Source organism: Zootoca vivipara, chromosome Z2 (genome assembly GCF_965207765.1).
Source record: "Zootoca vivipara chromosome Z2, rZooViv2.hap1.1, whole genome shotgun sequence".
NCBI classification, from domain to species: Eukaryota; Metazoa; Chordata; class Lepidosauria; order Squamata; family Lacertidae; genus Zootoca; species Zootoca vivipara.
The window spans coordinates 10,347,552-10,363,815 of record NC_142585.1 but is presented as its reverse complement, the minus strand read 5'-3'; the positions used below and the strand labels follow the sequence as shown (position 1 = coordinate 10,363,815).

At 42.1% G+C, this 16,264-nt stretch overlaps 1 protein-coding gene across 2 annotated transcripts in view; it reads left to right on the top strand.

The window, feature by feature from the left end:
- Positions 1-14,481, top strand: part of RNF128 (ring finger protein 128) — a 61,074-nt gene extending 46,593 nt beyond the window's left edge. For both annotated transcript variants that reach the window (XM_088664474.1, XM_035113282.3), the window contains exons 3-7: positions 3,913-3,984; positions 6,342-6,424; positions 11,080-11,176; positions 11,631-11,796; positions 13,063-14,481. In XM_088664474.1, the coding sequence (XP_088520600.1) occupies positions 3,913-3,984; positions 6,342-6,424; positions 11,080-11,176; positions 11,631-11,796; positions 13,063-13,181 (537 nt within the window). In that variant the 3' untranslated portion in view covers positions 13,182-14,481. The remainder of the gene's footprint in view (positions 1-3,912; positions 3,985-6,341; positions 6,425-11,079; positions 11,177-11,630; positions 11,797-13,062) is intronic.
- Positions 14,482-16,264: the final 1,783 nt, after the last annotated feature.

The window sequence follows — 16,264 nt, the reverse complement described above, 5'->3', positions numbered from 1 at the left end:
GTTAGTTCTGTTCTGTGATGTTTACACATTGAGAGTGTTGTCTTGGATTTTCAAAGTCTATGCAGGGAATTGCTAATTAGTCTAGTAGTCTCTCTAGAGCTCTTTATCACCCATGCAAAGCCCAGTAAGCAGTGTGGATACAATATACAAGCTGCCTCCTTGTTTCCCACTTAACTGCTTATAATAAATAGATGGTTTAAATACACGATTGAAGTTCCTTATATGGAATGTGAATTCTTTATGTGATGTGATTCTGGGTGCCACAAGGGGTAGGATGTGACAACCCGGAATGCCTATTGTAGTCTTATAGCTACTTGACCATAGCAAGTAAGGACTGCAGCTGGGCATGGAAACATGTGGAAAGCTTATTTGGGGCCGTCATTAAGACTAGCAATTATTGCAATACACTTTAATTTATATGCAAAAAGATCCAGGGAAGATAGGGGAAGGGAAATTGATTAGGACACCAATCCTAATCCAAAGGTACCCACAGGCCCCCAAAAGTTGACAAGCCCAGTCGTTTATCTTGGACAAGGGAGGTTAGCTTGATCACTGAGAGGTGATAGGGATGTGAAGTACTTAGACTCCCTCCTACTAATTTTTGGACTCCTTTGCCTATAAAGGCACCAGTATAGGAAATGTACTACAGTGGTACCTTGGGTTAAGAACTTAATTCGTTCTGGAAGTCCATTCTTAACCTGAAACTGTTCTTAACCTGAGGTACCACTTTAGCTAATGGGACCTCCCGCTGCCACCGCACCGCGCTGCTGCCACACAATTTCTGTACTCATCCTGAAGCAAAGTTATTAACCTGAGGTACTATTTCTGGGTTAGCGGAGTCTGTAACCTGAAGCGTCTGTAACCCGAGGTACCACTGTAGTTGTTCCATTTGGCTTTTCTTTCTGCATCTCCACACCTCTGGTCTACTGAAATCTGAATGCTTATGGTAAATTTCACTGCTACAACAGCATAACAGTTTCTTTTGTATGCCTAGCATTATCATGATGAGAGTTTGAAAGAGATAAAATATTCACACTTATTTTGTGTTTTTTAGTATTTCCTGGTTAGTCAGATTTGCGTTTTCTGTGTTGGTAATTAAGTTCCCCTCTCAAGCATGCTATTCATGCTATTCATGCAATGTGGGAAATAGAAACCACAACAGGGACTAGGGTGCTTGCTGGGCAGATGAAATTTACACTAGGGTGCTTGCTGGGCTTCCTGATTTTTAGACAGAGACGGGTATTTGCCTTGTGATTTTTTTTAACTGATGAGTTTGGTCTGGCTGAAAATAACCTTCTTGTAATAAGCTCCTCTCTTGAAAATCAATTACCTTCTAACTCAGGGGTACCCAGACTGCGGCCCGGGGGCCACATACGGCCCCCGAGGCTCTTTTATGCAGCCCCCGGGGACCCCCGCCGCCCGCTCTTACCAGCATGGTGCGGTGCGGCTGCTGACCCGGAAAAGCAACGGAAATAGCTTGTGTGCACGCGCAAGCGTCATTTCCAGTGTACTTCCAGGTCGGAGGAGGCTTCTGCACATGCGCACAAGCTATTTCCGGCACTTTCTAGGTCGGGAGTGTGCCATAAATAGTGTTTGCGCGTGGGTGCGCTCCCCCACCCTCCGGCCCACCACGCAATCGGTGCGGCGGGCATCTGGCCCAAAGCCGGGTAAGTTTGGGGACCCCTGTTCTAACTTATGTTCATATATATATATATATATATATATATATATATATATATATATATATAGGTATCAAGTGGTCACCTGCTCTTCAAGGGCTGTTAATGAATGCCTGATGTTCTTTGATGCATTTTTGCCAGGGATTGCTCAAACAGTATCTTTTGAGTTACTGCAGGAGTAAGAGCAGCTGTTCCTGGGACCACATCTTTCAAATGATAGGAGCCAAGGCCAAGTGTCCAATTTGTAGTGCCCTCCCCATCCTAAATGGGTTTGACTCCTCTTTCAGAGACAGCAGTGTGACTGACTGCAGGCATCTAGCTACCATTCAGGTTCTTCTAGTGCATAATTACAGCCTTTCCCTTGCTTCTTACCAACCTAACTGAAATTACGAGTTGTGATGATAAATGAGTCGTATTTGTGCAAAAATGTATTCATTGTGGCTCATCAGTATTTATAGCCTCCTAAAAGGATGTGAATCTTTAGGGGTCATTATGACAATCGATCTCTAAGTAAATGAGAGACAATTTCCATTCTGCCACATGCCACTGAAGGACTCTTCTTGTATCAGGGAAGGACCTCTTCTTGTATAGTCAGTTAATGTTAGTGACAGATTTAAGCAGTGAACCCATAGGTGATTTGTTGCCTATGTGTTTGCTCGTTTGCTTTCGGTTTTAGGAGAGGTGCTAGAAACCAAGAAGCAACTTGCGTGGAAGACTGCATCAGCATGCATATACTGTATATTCCTGCGTATAAGACTACTTTTTAACCCAGGAAAATGTTCTCAAAAGTCGGGGGGTCGTCTTATACACCGGGTCGTATTTCTTATACAGCGAGTATATCCAAAACTCTATATTTTAACTGGGAAAGTTGGGGGCCGTATTATACGCCCAGTCGTCTTATACGCCGGAATATACGGTAGGTATTTATTTTGCAAGTATCCTGAACACCTCAGCGCCTGTATGTTTCAGAAACCTGTTGCTAGCAGATCCTGTAGTCTTCCAAAAGCTTCTCCTAATATGATGCTTTTTCAAATATTGCTTACTATTTCCTTGAGAAGTTATTTGAGCATCAGATTAATGAGGCTTGAGGACAACTTCCTTGTTCTTTTAGCATCTTTTCCTGTGCTATGGATTATGTTCAATCAGAGCAGATCTGGGAGTGGTTTGTGTCAGCTTTGATAAAAGACTGATCAGTGTGGGTGTAAGGCTGTAGCATTCCTGGCAGTTAAGCAGAGCTTTGATTGGAGCTGGCCTACTGAAGCAAAAATTGAGGACAATAGGAGTTACTGTACTTGATTAGCTTGCCTGTGCTCATCTGCCAGTCTCTGTTGGCTGAGGAGGGGAATGCCACCTATCCAGTTTCATTTCTGACATTGTGGCAACTGTGACCCAGCCTATTCCTCCGAGTGTAATCTGTTTTAACTGTTTTAAATTTTTACATTGTTGTAAACACCCTATTACCTGCTGGTGAAGGGTGGGGCAATAAATTTAGTAACAATTTAGTAACAATTTAGTAACAATTGCCTTCTCAGCTCTCAGGAAGAGAGTCACAATATTCCAGTTGATTGGTGGCTAGGATGCATTCGTGCATTTCAAACCAGATATTTGAGTATTCCTGTCGTTAAGGGAATAGAAAAGCCTGCAGCTTTCCAGATTAGATCAAATGCACATGTTTTCCCTTTCCAATTAGAAATGGCTTCAAACAAGCTAAGGGCGGTGGGTGACTTTAACTGATATACGGGCTTAGTTCAACACACAGTAGAGACTTGCAAGAGTGTGATTGCAAGCTAATGACTGGAACAAAAAGATCATGTTTGCATCCGCTTTGTCTATAGCCAACATGAGGTCAATGCAAGGAATATTAGAGATTCTGAAACAAGTTGGAGGGGTATTCAGTCTCTGCAGGACTATTTAATACTTTAATGAGAAGTACTTTCTGAAAACATTGGAATAGTGTTTAAGAACTTTGATGTCCTTTAGTCTTTAGTGGCAAACAAGCATTGCCTCCTAAATAAACTCCAATGTTCCTTAGGAATGCTAAATAAACACTTCAGTTAAACTTCCATGCATATCCTGGCTCATAATTATCTTCCGGTTGCCACTATTAGGCAAGAGTTATTCATCTGCCTATGGAAACACCTCATTCAATGTTAATGAATTGTGTAGCAGTTGGTGTTTATAGATTTTTATGGGAGAGCAAGTTCCGTGTTGACCAAGTGCTTGTCTGTTACAGAGACGGCTGAAAGCAGATGCCAAAAAAGCCATTGGACGGCTTCAGCTACGTACACTAAAGCAGGGAGACGAGGTATTGTAACTGGGAGAAAGTGTTTCATGGGGCTCTGGGTGGGGTTGCACTTCTACTGATGGAGCAGTTTGGGGGGTTCTCAGGCCTGTCACCTTCTTTGAGTGCTCGGCTGTTGGCAGTGGCCTGTAGACCCTTTTACCAACTCTATACTGCTATGCTGCTTTTGGCCTCTCCTAGTGAAGACAGACTAATTTCCCTCTGTTAACCACACTTTAGTTTCTTCCAGAACAGACTACAGTACTTCAATGCTTTCCATATAAGGCAACCTTTAAAAACAGCCCAACCGTCAGCTACTCCAAAATGTAGCAGCCAAACTTGTGCCTCTCTCCCTGCCCCACCAAGATTTTTATTTAAGTTTTCACAATACAATAAAATAGTATCTGGAACAAATAGAATCAAAAAGACAAGCAAGAAAGGAGAAAGTGAAGAAAAGAAAAAGAAAGGAGGGAGGGGAAACAGAACAGAGAGATAAGAAACATTATAGACAACATTAGTAATGATAGTAATAATCATAATAAAACAAAAATTATATGTATATAGCCCTGTATCAAAATTATACCTTAATCTTCAGTCCACATACAAAGAAGTGAGTTGTGTCTGGCACGTATCAATTGGATTATATAGTTCCAGTCCCATATTAAGTTTGAAGCTTTCCTGTTTCTGAGCTCAATTTAAAGTGCTTGTCTTGGCCTTTAAAGCCACTAAATTGTCTTATTAGGGCCTGGGTATCTTAAGGACCCTCTGCTCCCATGCAGACTTGCTAGGCAAGGTGTAGGGAACCTTTGGTCCCTCCAGATGTTACTGAACTACAACTCCTCCCATCAGCCCCAGCAAGCATTGCTAATGACTAGGGATAATGGGCGCTATATTCAGCAACATCTGGAGAGCCAAAGGTTCTCCACATCTTAAGATCAACTTTGAGTTTCTTTCTCCCTGCCCCATCATATTAGGATGTCTGTTGGGAGAACATAAAAGACAAAAACTTTCAGTGGTGATGCCACAGTGCTCTTCAACCTACAATAGCCAGATGTTGCTGGGCTAAAACTAATCATCCCTGACCCATTGGCTAAACCAGGGGTCAGCAAACTTTTTCAGCAGGGGGCTGGTCCACTGTCCCTCAGACCTTGTGGGGGCCCGGACTATATTTTGGAAAAAAAATAATGAATGAATTCCTATGCCCCACAAATAACCCAGAGATGCCTTTTAAATAAAAGCACACATTTTACTCATGTGAAAACACCAGGCAGGCCCCACAAATAACCCAGAGATGCATTTTAAATAAAAGAACACATTCTAAAAACATGCTGATTCCCGGACTGTCCGCGGGCCGGATTTAGAAGGCGATTAGGCCGCATCCAGCCCCCAGGCCTTAGTTTGGGGACCCCTAGGCTAAACTGACTGGGGATATTGGGAGTTGTAGTTCAACATCTGGAGACTCAAGCTTGAACATGCTCTAGAATATCCTGCTGAAAATGCATGCACATTATCTGACCTACCTTCACAGTAATTTGGAGACTTCATTCAGCGACTGGCTAATGTTTAATATTCTCCTGTTACCATGTTTGCATTTTAGGTTGCTGCTTTTTAGTTATGGTAACATTTTAAATCTCTTGGGTTTTTTAAAATAATTTTTGTTCTACTTTTCTTATTCTGTGAACCTCCTCTGAGTGCCCCATAGGTATAAAACTGCTTACTTAGAACTCCCCTTGGTCTTAAAATATTTTGTTAATCCTAATGACATTCCTAATATAATCATGCAGAAATTGTTTTTTTAATGGTACAGAAAGATTAATATTACACTAGGTCAGTTTGTGACCCCTCTTTACCCGCAGCAAAGAGATGTTTTTGTAGCCATGAATTTCCCAAATAGGTATAAAAGTATAAGAGCCTGTTAAAACTGCTTTGCACATTTTTAAATGCCTTTGAATAGTCCTTACTTAAAGGTTGGGTGGAAATGATAGACAACATATATAGTTTGTATGGAGGAGGAACACTTAAATGCCATGCTTCAGTTTTAGAACCAACTTTGCATTTTTGCAGTATTTTTTATACTAGACTGAATTCTACAAGACTGCAAAAGCAAAATAGCTTTGATGGAATAGATTCCATTACGTATATTTTGGTCTTCCTTTTTGCTAAAGCACATTTTGTAGATATTGTTACCCTTAACACTCTGGATATAAGAAGCAAAAATGTATTCTTAAAACTCACCACAACTGTAGAAGAGCATTTTGGAATACTGCAAGTCTAGTGTTCCACTCCCTCTTGTTCTGTGACTACCACACTTGCTGAATGCTATCATGCTTATTTAAAACAAAGGTCTCTAACAAGGATATTTTCCCCTCCCCTTTCTTTAGGAAACTGGTCCTGATGCTGATAGCTGTGCTGTATGCATTGAAGTGTACAAGCCAAATGATGTTGTGCGAATTTTAACGTGCAAGTAGGTTAATCCCCCCCCCGTTACATTCTCATGCTAAAACTTTCTGACCATTTTGTCATGTCTGTCTTCGTCCCCCTTTATATACACGGAAGTTGTAAAGGCTTTTATTTATTTTATTCCACTCTTCAGATGAGCAAGGTTAGTGTTAACTTTCCAAAGATGTAGATCAGTGGGTGCTGCCAACATGTTGTTCTCTAGATGTTGTGGACTACAACTCTTACTCTTCAGTGAAGATAGTTGGAACCCGCAACATCTGGAAAGCACCGCATGGGCCTCCCCTGCTATCAATCATGATATTCTGCCAGGAGAGCCAGGAAGTAAAAGCAAAAAGGTAGGATTGTGAGGGCTTTTTATTTCATATTTCTACAGCTCTCAAGTTGGGTTTGCATAGGAGTCCAGTTATTTGCTGGCATCATCGGGTGTCTCCCAAAGAAGGATTCTTATAGGTGTGATGTTTATGCAGTTCAGTAACTTCCTTTATCATATCTCCTGTTGAAACCTAGCTTCTAAAACAGAATGGTGAAAATTTGCAGCCCAAAGAATCTTTTAGGCAAGCCAGATAGCTTTGCTGCCAGAGGCATTTATACTACCTAGCAGCTTGTCCATAGCTCAAGGCATACCTTCATTTTATGAGTAGCACAGGGTTGCTGACTCAGGGATACAAATTGTGGAAAAAGTAGTAAAGGTTCACCAGAACCCCTGTTAATCTTTTTTTTCCCCATTTGCTGCTGGCAGTTTGTGAGTAGGGAAGGAAAAGCATGATGATGATGACTTCATAACTTTAGACGCCAGGTGAAAACATTGCCCTTTACCCAGGCCTTCGGGTCTTTTAAAAGTGGGACTGTTACGATTTTTTCTGTGATTTTAAAAAGTTATTATTATGACATGTAAATTACCAGTATTACCTGGGATCTTCAGATAAAGGGTGGTATATAAACGGAATAAACAATAAACAACACAACAACTTTTACTGCACTTTACAGAGGGAAAGGGAAACAATTCAACACAGGGGTCCTGGTTTGGGTGACGCCACTTTTTCTCATGGCAATTCAGCTCGGAATAGCTGAAGAACCTGATTTAGCTAACTTGACAATTTACCTGCTAGCTTTGCTCTAGCTTCTTTCAGACTTGGTTTACAGCTGCCTGATTTACTATCATGCTTTAATTCTAAGACCTTGAATGTTTTTTAAAGGATTAAGGCTTTAAGCTTTTAAAAGGAACCAAGGATTATATGAGCAGTTGGCATTGAACAATGATTTTGCATCTCTGGTGTATCGCAGCAACAATTTTATGCAGTGATAGGGCACAATGCCTCAGTTGAATATGTTTAAAAGAACTGGCAGATGTGGTGACATTGATGGAGGTGAGAATTAAGGCAGTAGGTTGGTGGTTATCCCAAAACAAGAGGAAAAAAACCTTGAGTGCACTCAAGAATGGTAAATATTTTAGCTGCAAATTCATAAAAGAGAGCTCGCTTCAATTGTTTGGTAATTTTTAACTTAAGTAAAATTTTCAGTAACAAAATTACCATATGTAGAAAAGAGAGCTTTTAAATAGTGACAGATATTATTTGTTTCCTAGAATTTGTAAACCTGCCCCTGTAGCTACTGGCCAACTCAGTAACTTCCAAACTCTGTTGAGCACACTAGCCTGCCACAAGAGTGTTATAGCATTCTATTCCTCCCACACAGCCAAAGTAATTCTACTATGTGTCTGCATTGGATGCCATTCAATCATTCTGTCACTCCCTGTGCAGTGATGTGGCAGTATTGCCCACCATGAGGAGGAGGAATGCCTAGAAAATAATTAATGGAGACACAGAAGGACCGAGCTTGTTCTTTCTCTTGCACATTCCACAAGTAAAAGTTTTTTGGGTGTTAGTGTGCCTCTGCTATCAAAATTCAGGAGTACCATGTTACTCACTGAGACGAACCATGTCAGCAAAACCATACCCTGTGGCAAAATGTATGACTTGTTGCACATGTCTTGAATGACTTGTGTATGATTTGTTGCACTCCCCTTAATCAGGTGCATGCACATAAACGAAATCTGAAAGAGGAAATGTTTTAAACAGATTAGCAGTTCATGTGTAGTATTTGTAAAAAAGAAGAAGCTATACATTAAGGCTGCATTGTTGTTGTTTAGTCGTTTAGTCGTGTCCGACTCTTCGTGACCCCATGGACCATAGCACGCCAGGCACTCCTCTCTTCCACTGCCTCCCGCAGTTTGGTCAAACTCATGTTCATAAGGCTGCATTACACTTTTGCAATGCTTAGAAAATGACCATGGCCTCACATGTTTACAACATGTGGATAGCTAGGTGGAAGCCTCTGACAGGTGGATAAATTGTTCAAATGCTCTGATGCAAGTCAGCCCATTTGCATATTACTGAAGTCTATTTTCTCTTAGCATTCTGCATGTGCTATTTTAGTCCTGCTCCGAAAGTGGGGAAGAAAGACAGATTAACCATCTTAAATGGCAGACAAATTAATATCAAAACTGAAATTGAAATCTGCAAACTCACAAACACTCCCACGCACACACACAGGGCTAATTTTCAAAAGCAAAACCATTTTCTTTAGGCGTGTGGAATGCCATAAAGAGGAACCAGAGAAGAGGAGCCTGCAGCAGCATTTTGTAGCTCTGTGGTGTCAACCGAGAATCTACAAGGGTGGGAAGCTGAATAGGGAAGCAGAATGTAGAAGTAGTCCTCTGTAGTTCCCTAGTGGTGGCCTGCCCTACATCTTTGTCTCTGCTGTCTCTGGGTCAGAAGCGGCTCTCCAAGTGCTGCTGAACTACAGCTCCATAGACAGCTGGATCAAGGTGGGTCGGGACTGCTGATTCTTTTAGATTTGCCAGCAGCCTTTGATATGGTCGATCACGAACTTTTAGACCACCGCCTTGGGGATTCAGGGCACAGTCCAACAGTGGCTGCCTTCCTTTATCTCAGGTCGGGGACAGAGGGTGGTGCTAGGGAGGGAGTTGTCACCACGGCACTCCTTGGTGTGTGGAGTACCGCAAGGCGCAATCCTTTCCCCGATGCTTTTTAATATCTTTATGTGCCCCCTTGCCCAGATTGTCCGGAGTTTTGGGCTGGGTTGTCATCAATATGCTGATGACACCCAGATCTATCTGTTGATGGACGGCCGCCCTGCCTTGGCCCCGGACACTCTGACCAAGTGCTTGGAAGCTGTGGCTGGATGGCTATGTGGGAGCCGGTTGAACCTAAATCCTTCGAAGACAGAGGTCCTCTGGCTGGGTCGGGACGACATGGGGTTGGGGAGCCAACTCCCATCTCTGGCAGGGGGTCAATTAGTGCCAGCGCCTTCTGTCAAGAGTTTGGGTGTAACCTTCGATGCCTCCCTTTCCATGGAGGCGCAGGTTGCAGTCACAGCAAAGGTGGCGTTTTTCCATCTCCGCCATATCAAGCAGTTGGTCCCTTACCTCTCTCGCCCTGATCTGGCCACAGTGATCCATGTGACGGTCACCTCCAGGCTTGATTATTGTAACTCGCTCTACGCGGGGCTGCCCTTGAAGCTGACCCAGAAACTCCAGCGGGTGCAGAATGCCGCGGTGAGACTCCTTACGGGGTCCCGACCGCGGGATCACATTCATCCAGTGCTTTACCAGCTGCACTGGCTCCCGGTGGAGTACAGGATCAGGTTTAAGGTGCTGTTTTTGACCTTTAAAGCCCTATGCGGCTTGGGACCCTCGTACCTACGGGACCGCCTCTCCTGGTATGCCCCGCGGAGGACCTTAAGGTCCACAAACAACAACATTCTGGAGATCCCGAGCCATAAGGTGGCTAGATTGGCCTCTACTAGGGCCAGGGCCTTTTCAGTATTGGCCCCAACTTGGTGGAACGCTCTTTCACAGGAGACCAGGGCCCTGCGGGATTTGTCATCTTTCCGCAGGGCCCGCAAGACAGAGCTGTTCCGCCTGGCCTTTGGGCTGGACTTAGTCTGACCCCTGTGTTTTTCCTCCCTCATGGTTTGGATTTATGGACTACTTAAAATGAGGCTGCATTTTAAATTTTAATATTGTATTTTAATCTGTATTTTAATTAATTGCTTTTTATGTTTTATTGTAATTTTATTGGTGTTAGCCGCCCTGAGCCCGGTTTTGACTGGGGAGGGCGGGGTATAAATAAATTTTATTATTATTATTATTATTATTATTATTATTATTATTATTATTATAGCTCCCATCAGCCCTAGCAAGCATGGTGCGTGGCCAGGGAGAATGGGAGTTGAAGTTCAGCATCATTTGGAGGGTCAGAGGTCCCTTATACTTGTTCTAGGTCTTGTCCACAGACATGCAGACACTCAAAACCCACTCCTGTGCACTTGTACTTCATTCCATGTGAGCACACAGAGCCCTTTCCCTACTCAGAGCCAAAGTTTCCCATCAAGGTTCTGTATCAACAAGTTTGCATCCTAGCTATGCATGTTTCCCCACTTCCCCAATAAGATGCTGCAGTACCACTAAAAGACAAACACTTCATGGTTTAGTGTTTGTGTGGCTTTAGGGTATTTACCTGAGGTTCTGGGCCACTCCTAAACAATGTCATTCACTTCAAACGTCTTCTTTTTCAGCAAGCACTGCTTTACTGTAACCTGCTGAGTCACATTATAAATATTTGTTTTCCTTTCCAGTCATCTCTTCCACAAGAACTGCATTGATCCTTGGCTGCTGGAGCACAGGACATGCCCCATGTGTAAATGTGACATACTCAAGGCACTGGGAATTGAGGTAACTCTGCAGTTCCTTCTTAAAAATCATGTGGTTTGCTGCTGTCTAGAAAGGAGGCGGCAGCTTAACTGAACATTTGGCTGCTGTAGTAAGTTTTTGAAGGCATTTGGGCCCAAGGAAAGGTGCAGTGAGACAAATTTCTCCACCACCAATTTACTAAACAGAATATGCATATTTCATATGCATCTCCTCATTGTGTTCCAGGCTGGCTTGTCAGCGCTGAGCAACTTTGCATTCTTTCTTTATATACTGCCCAAATCAGCTTCTCAGTCGTTTACAGCCATAAAATCTATATTAATACATACATTTGCAGCTACATTATGGGGCATTAAAACATCCCAACTTTTGCAAAGCACTTAACAGCAGCGATACATAAGGGTAGGAGGATAGCTGGCAGTTAGAAATAGTGGCATCTTTACAGTAGAGGCTCCCTGACATTGTCTGTTTGATGCAGGTGGATGAAGAGAGAGCAGAGTCTCCCCCAGCCACTGTCTCCAACGAACCCTCTAACATGCCTTCGCACACCGAAGGGGATAATCATAGTGAGACAGGATCATCTGGATACGCTTCTGTCCAGGGGAATGATGAGCCGGTCCGAGAGGAAGTGGCCCCTTCAGAAAGTAAGTATTTTAATGGCTGTGCAGTAGCGCTTCTGAGTCTTATGTTTTTTATGGTAACATTAAACAACAGTACAAAGTACAACAACTTAATGCAGAGCAGTTGTGCACTTCGTATCACTATTAATTGCATACTTCACTGTTCCAATCATAAAGGGCATGCTTTATTTATTTATTTTTTAATTATCTGCACTGGAGTGTGAACCCTAAGCTTTTGCAGGCATGAGTTAAAAATAATGCAGAAATACTAGTGTTTGCTGCCACCTTCTGGAAGTTCACATCCAGTAAACTCCAGTGTATTCTCTTCAGTCCTCCAACATGAGCCTTGGAGCTCTTCCCCTTTTTAGCAGATTGTGCCCACTTAAAATACTGCATTTCTGACAGACTGCATTAAGGTGGCAGGGTTACAGCTAATGGTGTTGTTGTTGTTTAGCCGTTTAGTCATGTCCGTACTAATGGTACTACTACTCAAAAGTTGCCTGGTTATATATGCATCTGGGGAAATGATTAAATATTTATTCTACATTGCAAGTACTGTATAGAAATACATAAAACAGTCAGGTGTCAAGTTTCTTCTATTGTTAGTTAACTTTGTCATACTCATGGACTCAATGGACACAGATGCTACATGTGAAATATCTCATAGGGTTTCCAAGCTGGTGCCAGGCGTATTGCTCTGCTTTCCTTTGGACCACATCAGCGAGGCCAAGACGGGGGTATTGTTGGCTGGCAGCCCAAGACGGGGGTATTGTTGGCTGGGCAGCCCAGGACCTCCAGACATACTGCCCAGACTTGCACCCCGGAGAGATCACTTTGGTGCTGCGGTCTGACTTCACCCCTGGGGGCACATTCCATTGTCTCTAGAGGCCAACAATTCTAATATTAACTGTTAGCTTCAATTTAGTTTTCTATTGCTTTAAAGTTTCACATAGTTAAGTATTCCTTTAAAAAACAACTTGTACTCCATATATCCGCTGTTAATTGGCTTGCCTCAAGCCCCTCTGGTGAAATTTCAATAGTGCTTGCAGCTCCTCTGTGACACACTTATGCTCTATTAGCGGACTTGTAACTTGTAGGGGGGGGGGGAAGTGACATGTTGCCAAAACAGAGCCCAAATTGAAAGCTTCAGAAAAGGGCCAATTTAGTATGACAGCTTAGAATCGACTTTCCAAAGGCATAGAAATGTCACAAAAAATATGAACTTGATCAGTTGTGACTGGGTGGGATTTTTTTCTAAACTTGTTTCCCCCCTCCCTTCTTTTGTAAAAGGTGATAATTTGCGTCTTGTGAACAACACAGCAGAACCTCCACCTGTAGATGTGCTTCCACACCTGGACAATCCAGGTTTTGAGGCTGATGAAGGAGAAATACGTGAAGAGAAGTCCTAAGCAGCTCTTGCAGCATCTGCTATTTACTTGGCATAACCGGCATCAAACAAGGACAGAACTGATAAGAGTGTTGTAGCAGCAATTTTGCTTTGATATTGAGATAAAATTTAAGGTTGCAATTAAATTGAGTGACCTGACCATTTACTTATTTTCTTGTGGGATTAGTTTTAGTACTCTCCAGTACAGATTTGTGGGTTTGTCTTTTTGTAGTGCAAACAAGGAAGACAGAATCTTAACACAAAGCCATTTGAGCTCAGCTACTTTTGATACAGTAGAATTTCATTTGCTTCATTTTGGTTTTGAATTAACTTGTTTTAAGTCTCATAGTTAGTTTTCTTATGAACCTAAGTTTTTAGTTAAGTAGTAGGGCGTGTTCCTTTTTCATTTTAATGAGCCTAGGTTAAGTATGTTTTTATATATATAACCAACAAGAGTGGCCTTATATTCAGTGCAGCATCTCTTGGTTCATTAAATTACTGGAATTACTGGGACCAGTCAGATGTACCTATAAAATATATCAGGATTTTTCTGCACCTACTCTATGGGATTTGAGGGTTAAAATTTGAGAAAATGCTTGAGCTTGAGTAAAAAGTTAAGATGCCTTTAATTTGCACATTCTACAGGAAAAAAAAATAGCTACATACAGTTGTACACTTCACCAAAGGTTACTGTGGACTACTTTTAACTGGTGCAAACGGGCATAGCCCAGAAATCTGTCCACTTTGGATATTGCTGCTTTTAGCCTTTATGAAGGCTGAAGATTTCTAACTCAGAGGGAATTTTTGTTGCCATTGTTCTGGGGGAACAGTTAAATGAATGTTCCCAAATGGTGTTGGTCAGGTGAGAACATGGCTAAGATGGCAATTACTGAATGGGGGAACTTTTTGTTATTTTTTTCTGATTTGTGAGACAGCAATTTGGATATGAAGCTAAGTGGGGGGTACTCAGGGTGCCTTAGGATGGAGTGTGGAACTTCATCCACTAAAGTGAACTACATCTAATAATGCACTTTATTGTTCATTTTGCATCTCCTGTTGTTCTGTTTCTAATGGCTAGCACTAGCAGAAGTTGCCTTTTTTGTTTGTTTTTCCTCTTGTTTTTTAATATTTTGATTTTTAACAGGAGAAAACAGTCCATTTCCCCTCCTCATTTTTGCATCATGTTGAATAAAGTTGTAAATATTTGATTTCTATTGAAAACAACAACACTGCGTTGGATACAAAATGTAAATAACGCTGTTCTAATGCCCATTTAGGATGTTCCCTTATTTTTGATAATAAAAGCAGTTGTGTTATAAACAGGTTTGTCTCAGAGTCTCTCATTGAATGACATCACCATCACCATGGGGAACCTCAGAAGGTTAAGTGTGTTAAATAACCTCCATCTTGTTAACTTAATGTGTACAACAACAACAAATCCGTTTATTGTGAGGACCATGCCTGTACATAAGTATCAACACAACAATAATTAAGAATGTTAAAATTCATTGCATACTATTCCAACAAAACCTTCATCCCACAAAACAGGAAGAGAAGGAAACCAAGCAACGAGTTAAACAGACGATGAAGGGTTCTTTACTTTGTCATCCATAAATCTTTCCCTAGCTTTCATGGCCTTCATCACAAAGAATTAATGTGTAATAATCTCAAGTGTACAAGACCTGTGTGCCTTCAGCAATGGAGAGTCTAACTGGCACGGCAGCAACAGGGAGATAACAGATAGCAAGATGCTACTGTTATGAGGACTATATTATGGGTGAATATATATTTTAATGATATTGGATGGGAGAAGGCTCAGTTGCCTAACCACTTGTACTTGATCCTGAAGGGACAGCTGTTATCAGTTGTTGCATCCAGGAGATACCCTGTTTTGGACAGGGTTGCATTCTCTTGGAAGGAGCAGCTTGGCAGCTTGAGATACTCCTAGATTCAGCACCTACTGCTGGCCTGGGTAGGCTTTGTGGCCAGGAGTGCCTTTTCCAGTTCTGGTCCACCACCTCTAGCCCCTTTGGTACAGAAATGACAGTACCCCATGCTAACCTAACAAGCGAGAGTTATTCAGGAAAATCCACCTGGGAGATGCAGCCCCTTATGTAAAGGTAAAGGGACCCCTGACCATTAGGTCCTGTCGCGGACGACTCTGGGGTTGCGGCACTCATCTCGTGTTATTGGCCGAGGGAGCCGGCGTATAGCTTCCAGGTCATGTGGCCAGCATGACAAAGCCGCTTCTGGCAAACCAGAGCAGCACATGGAAACGCTGTTTACCTTCCCGCCGGAGTGGTACCTATTTATCTACTTGCACTTTGACATGCTTTCAAACTGCTAGGTTGGCAGGAGCCCCATATGTAGTAGCCCCTGAAAATCAGTCCAAAGTCAGAAGTAAAGAGATTACTTCATATGATGGACATTAACTTGGTTTTGCTGGAGATTATATCCCTGTGTTATGCATCTTTAGGATGGTGTAGGCTGTAAATCTAACAAATTATCAATTTTGGTGCCTGAGTTGGAATTGCTCTTTTTGTAAATCATGTTGCTGCAAACTGATTAACTTTCTCTGTAATTACTGGCCTTGAAACACTATATAGTGTCAAGAACAAAGTTTACTAACATAACGGTTCACGTGGTGAAATCCACAGCACCGGGCATGTCTGGCTGCTTGTTGCTGTAAGATCACTGATACAGTACTGCTTTTGCTATTTAAAAAAATTGGGTTCCTCCTATTGCACTTGCCACAAGCCATGGGTGAAAGAGGAAGTAGCTGGTATGTTTCAAAAGAAGGATTGGTGAAATGGGACTTCCCAGTAGATTGTGAAAGCGGATATTAAATTACCTTCCAAATGTGACTATAAACCATGCCAGGGTTTAGAGACCTGCTCAATAGCACCTTGATGCAAAAACTTGTTTTGAGGCATTTCTGGTGGTGGTTTCTTGTACTGGTGGGTGTAGTGGTGCTGTTTTAATGGTCAGATATATCCCAGGACTTTTAGCTTGCATGTTAAGTTTTTTTTAAAAAAAATATCTTTATTTGAAACTTATACAAACAGAAACAAACAAGTAAAAGAAGAAAAAGTTAAGTTTTCATTA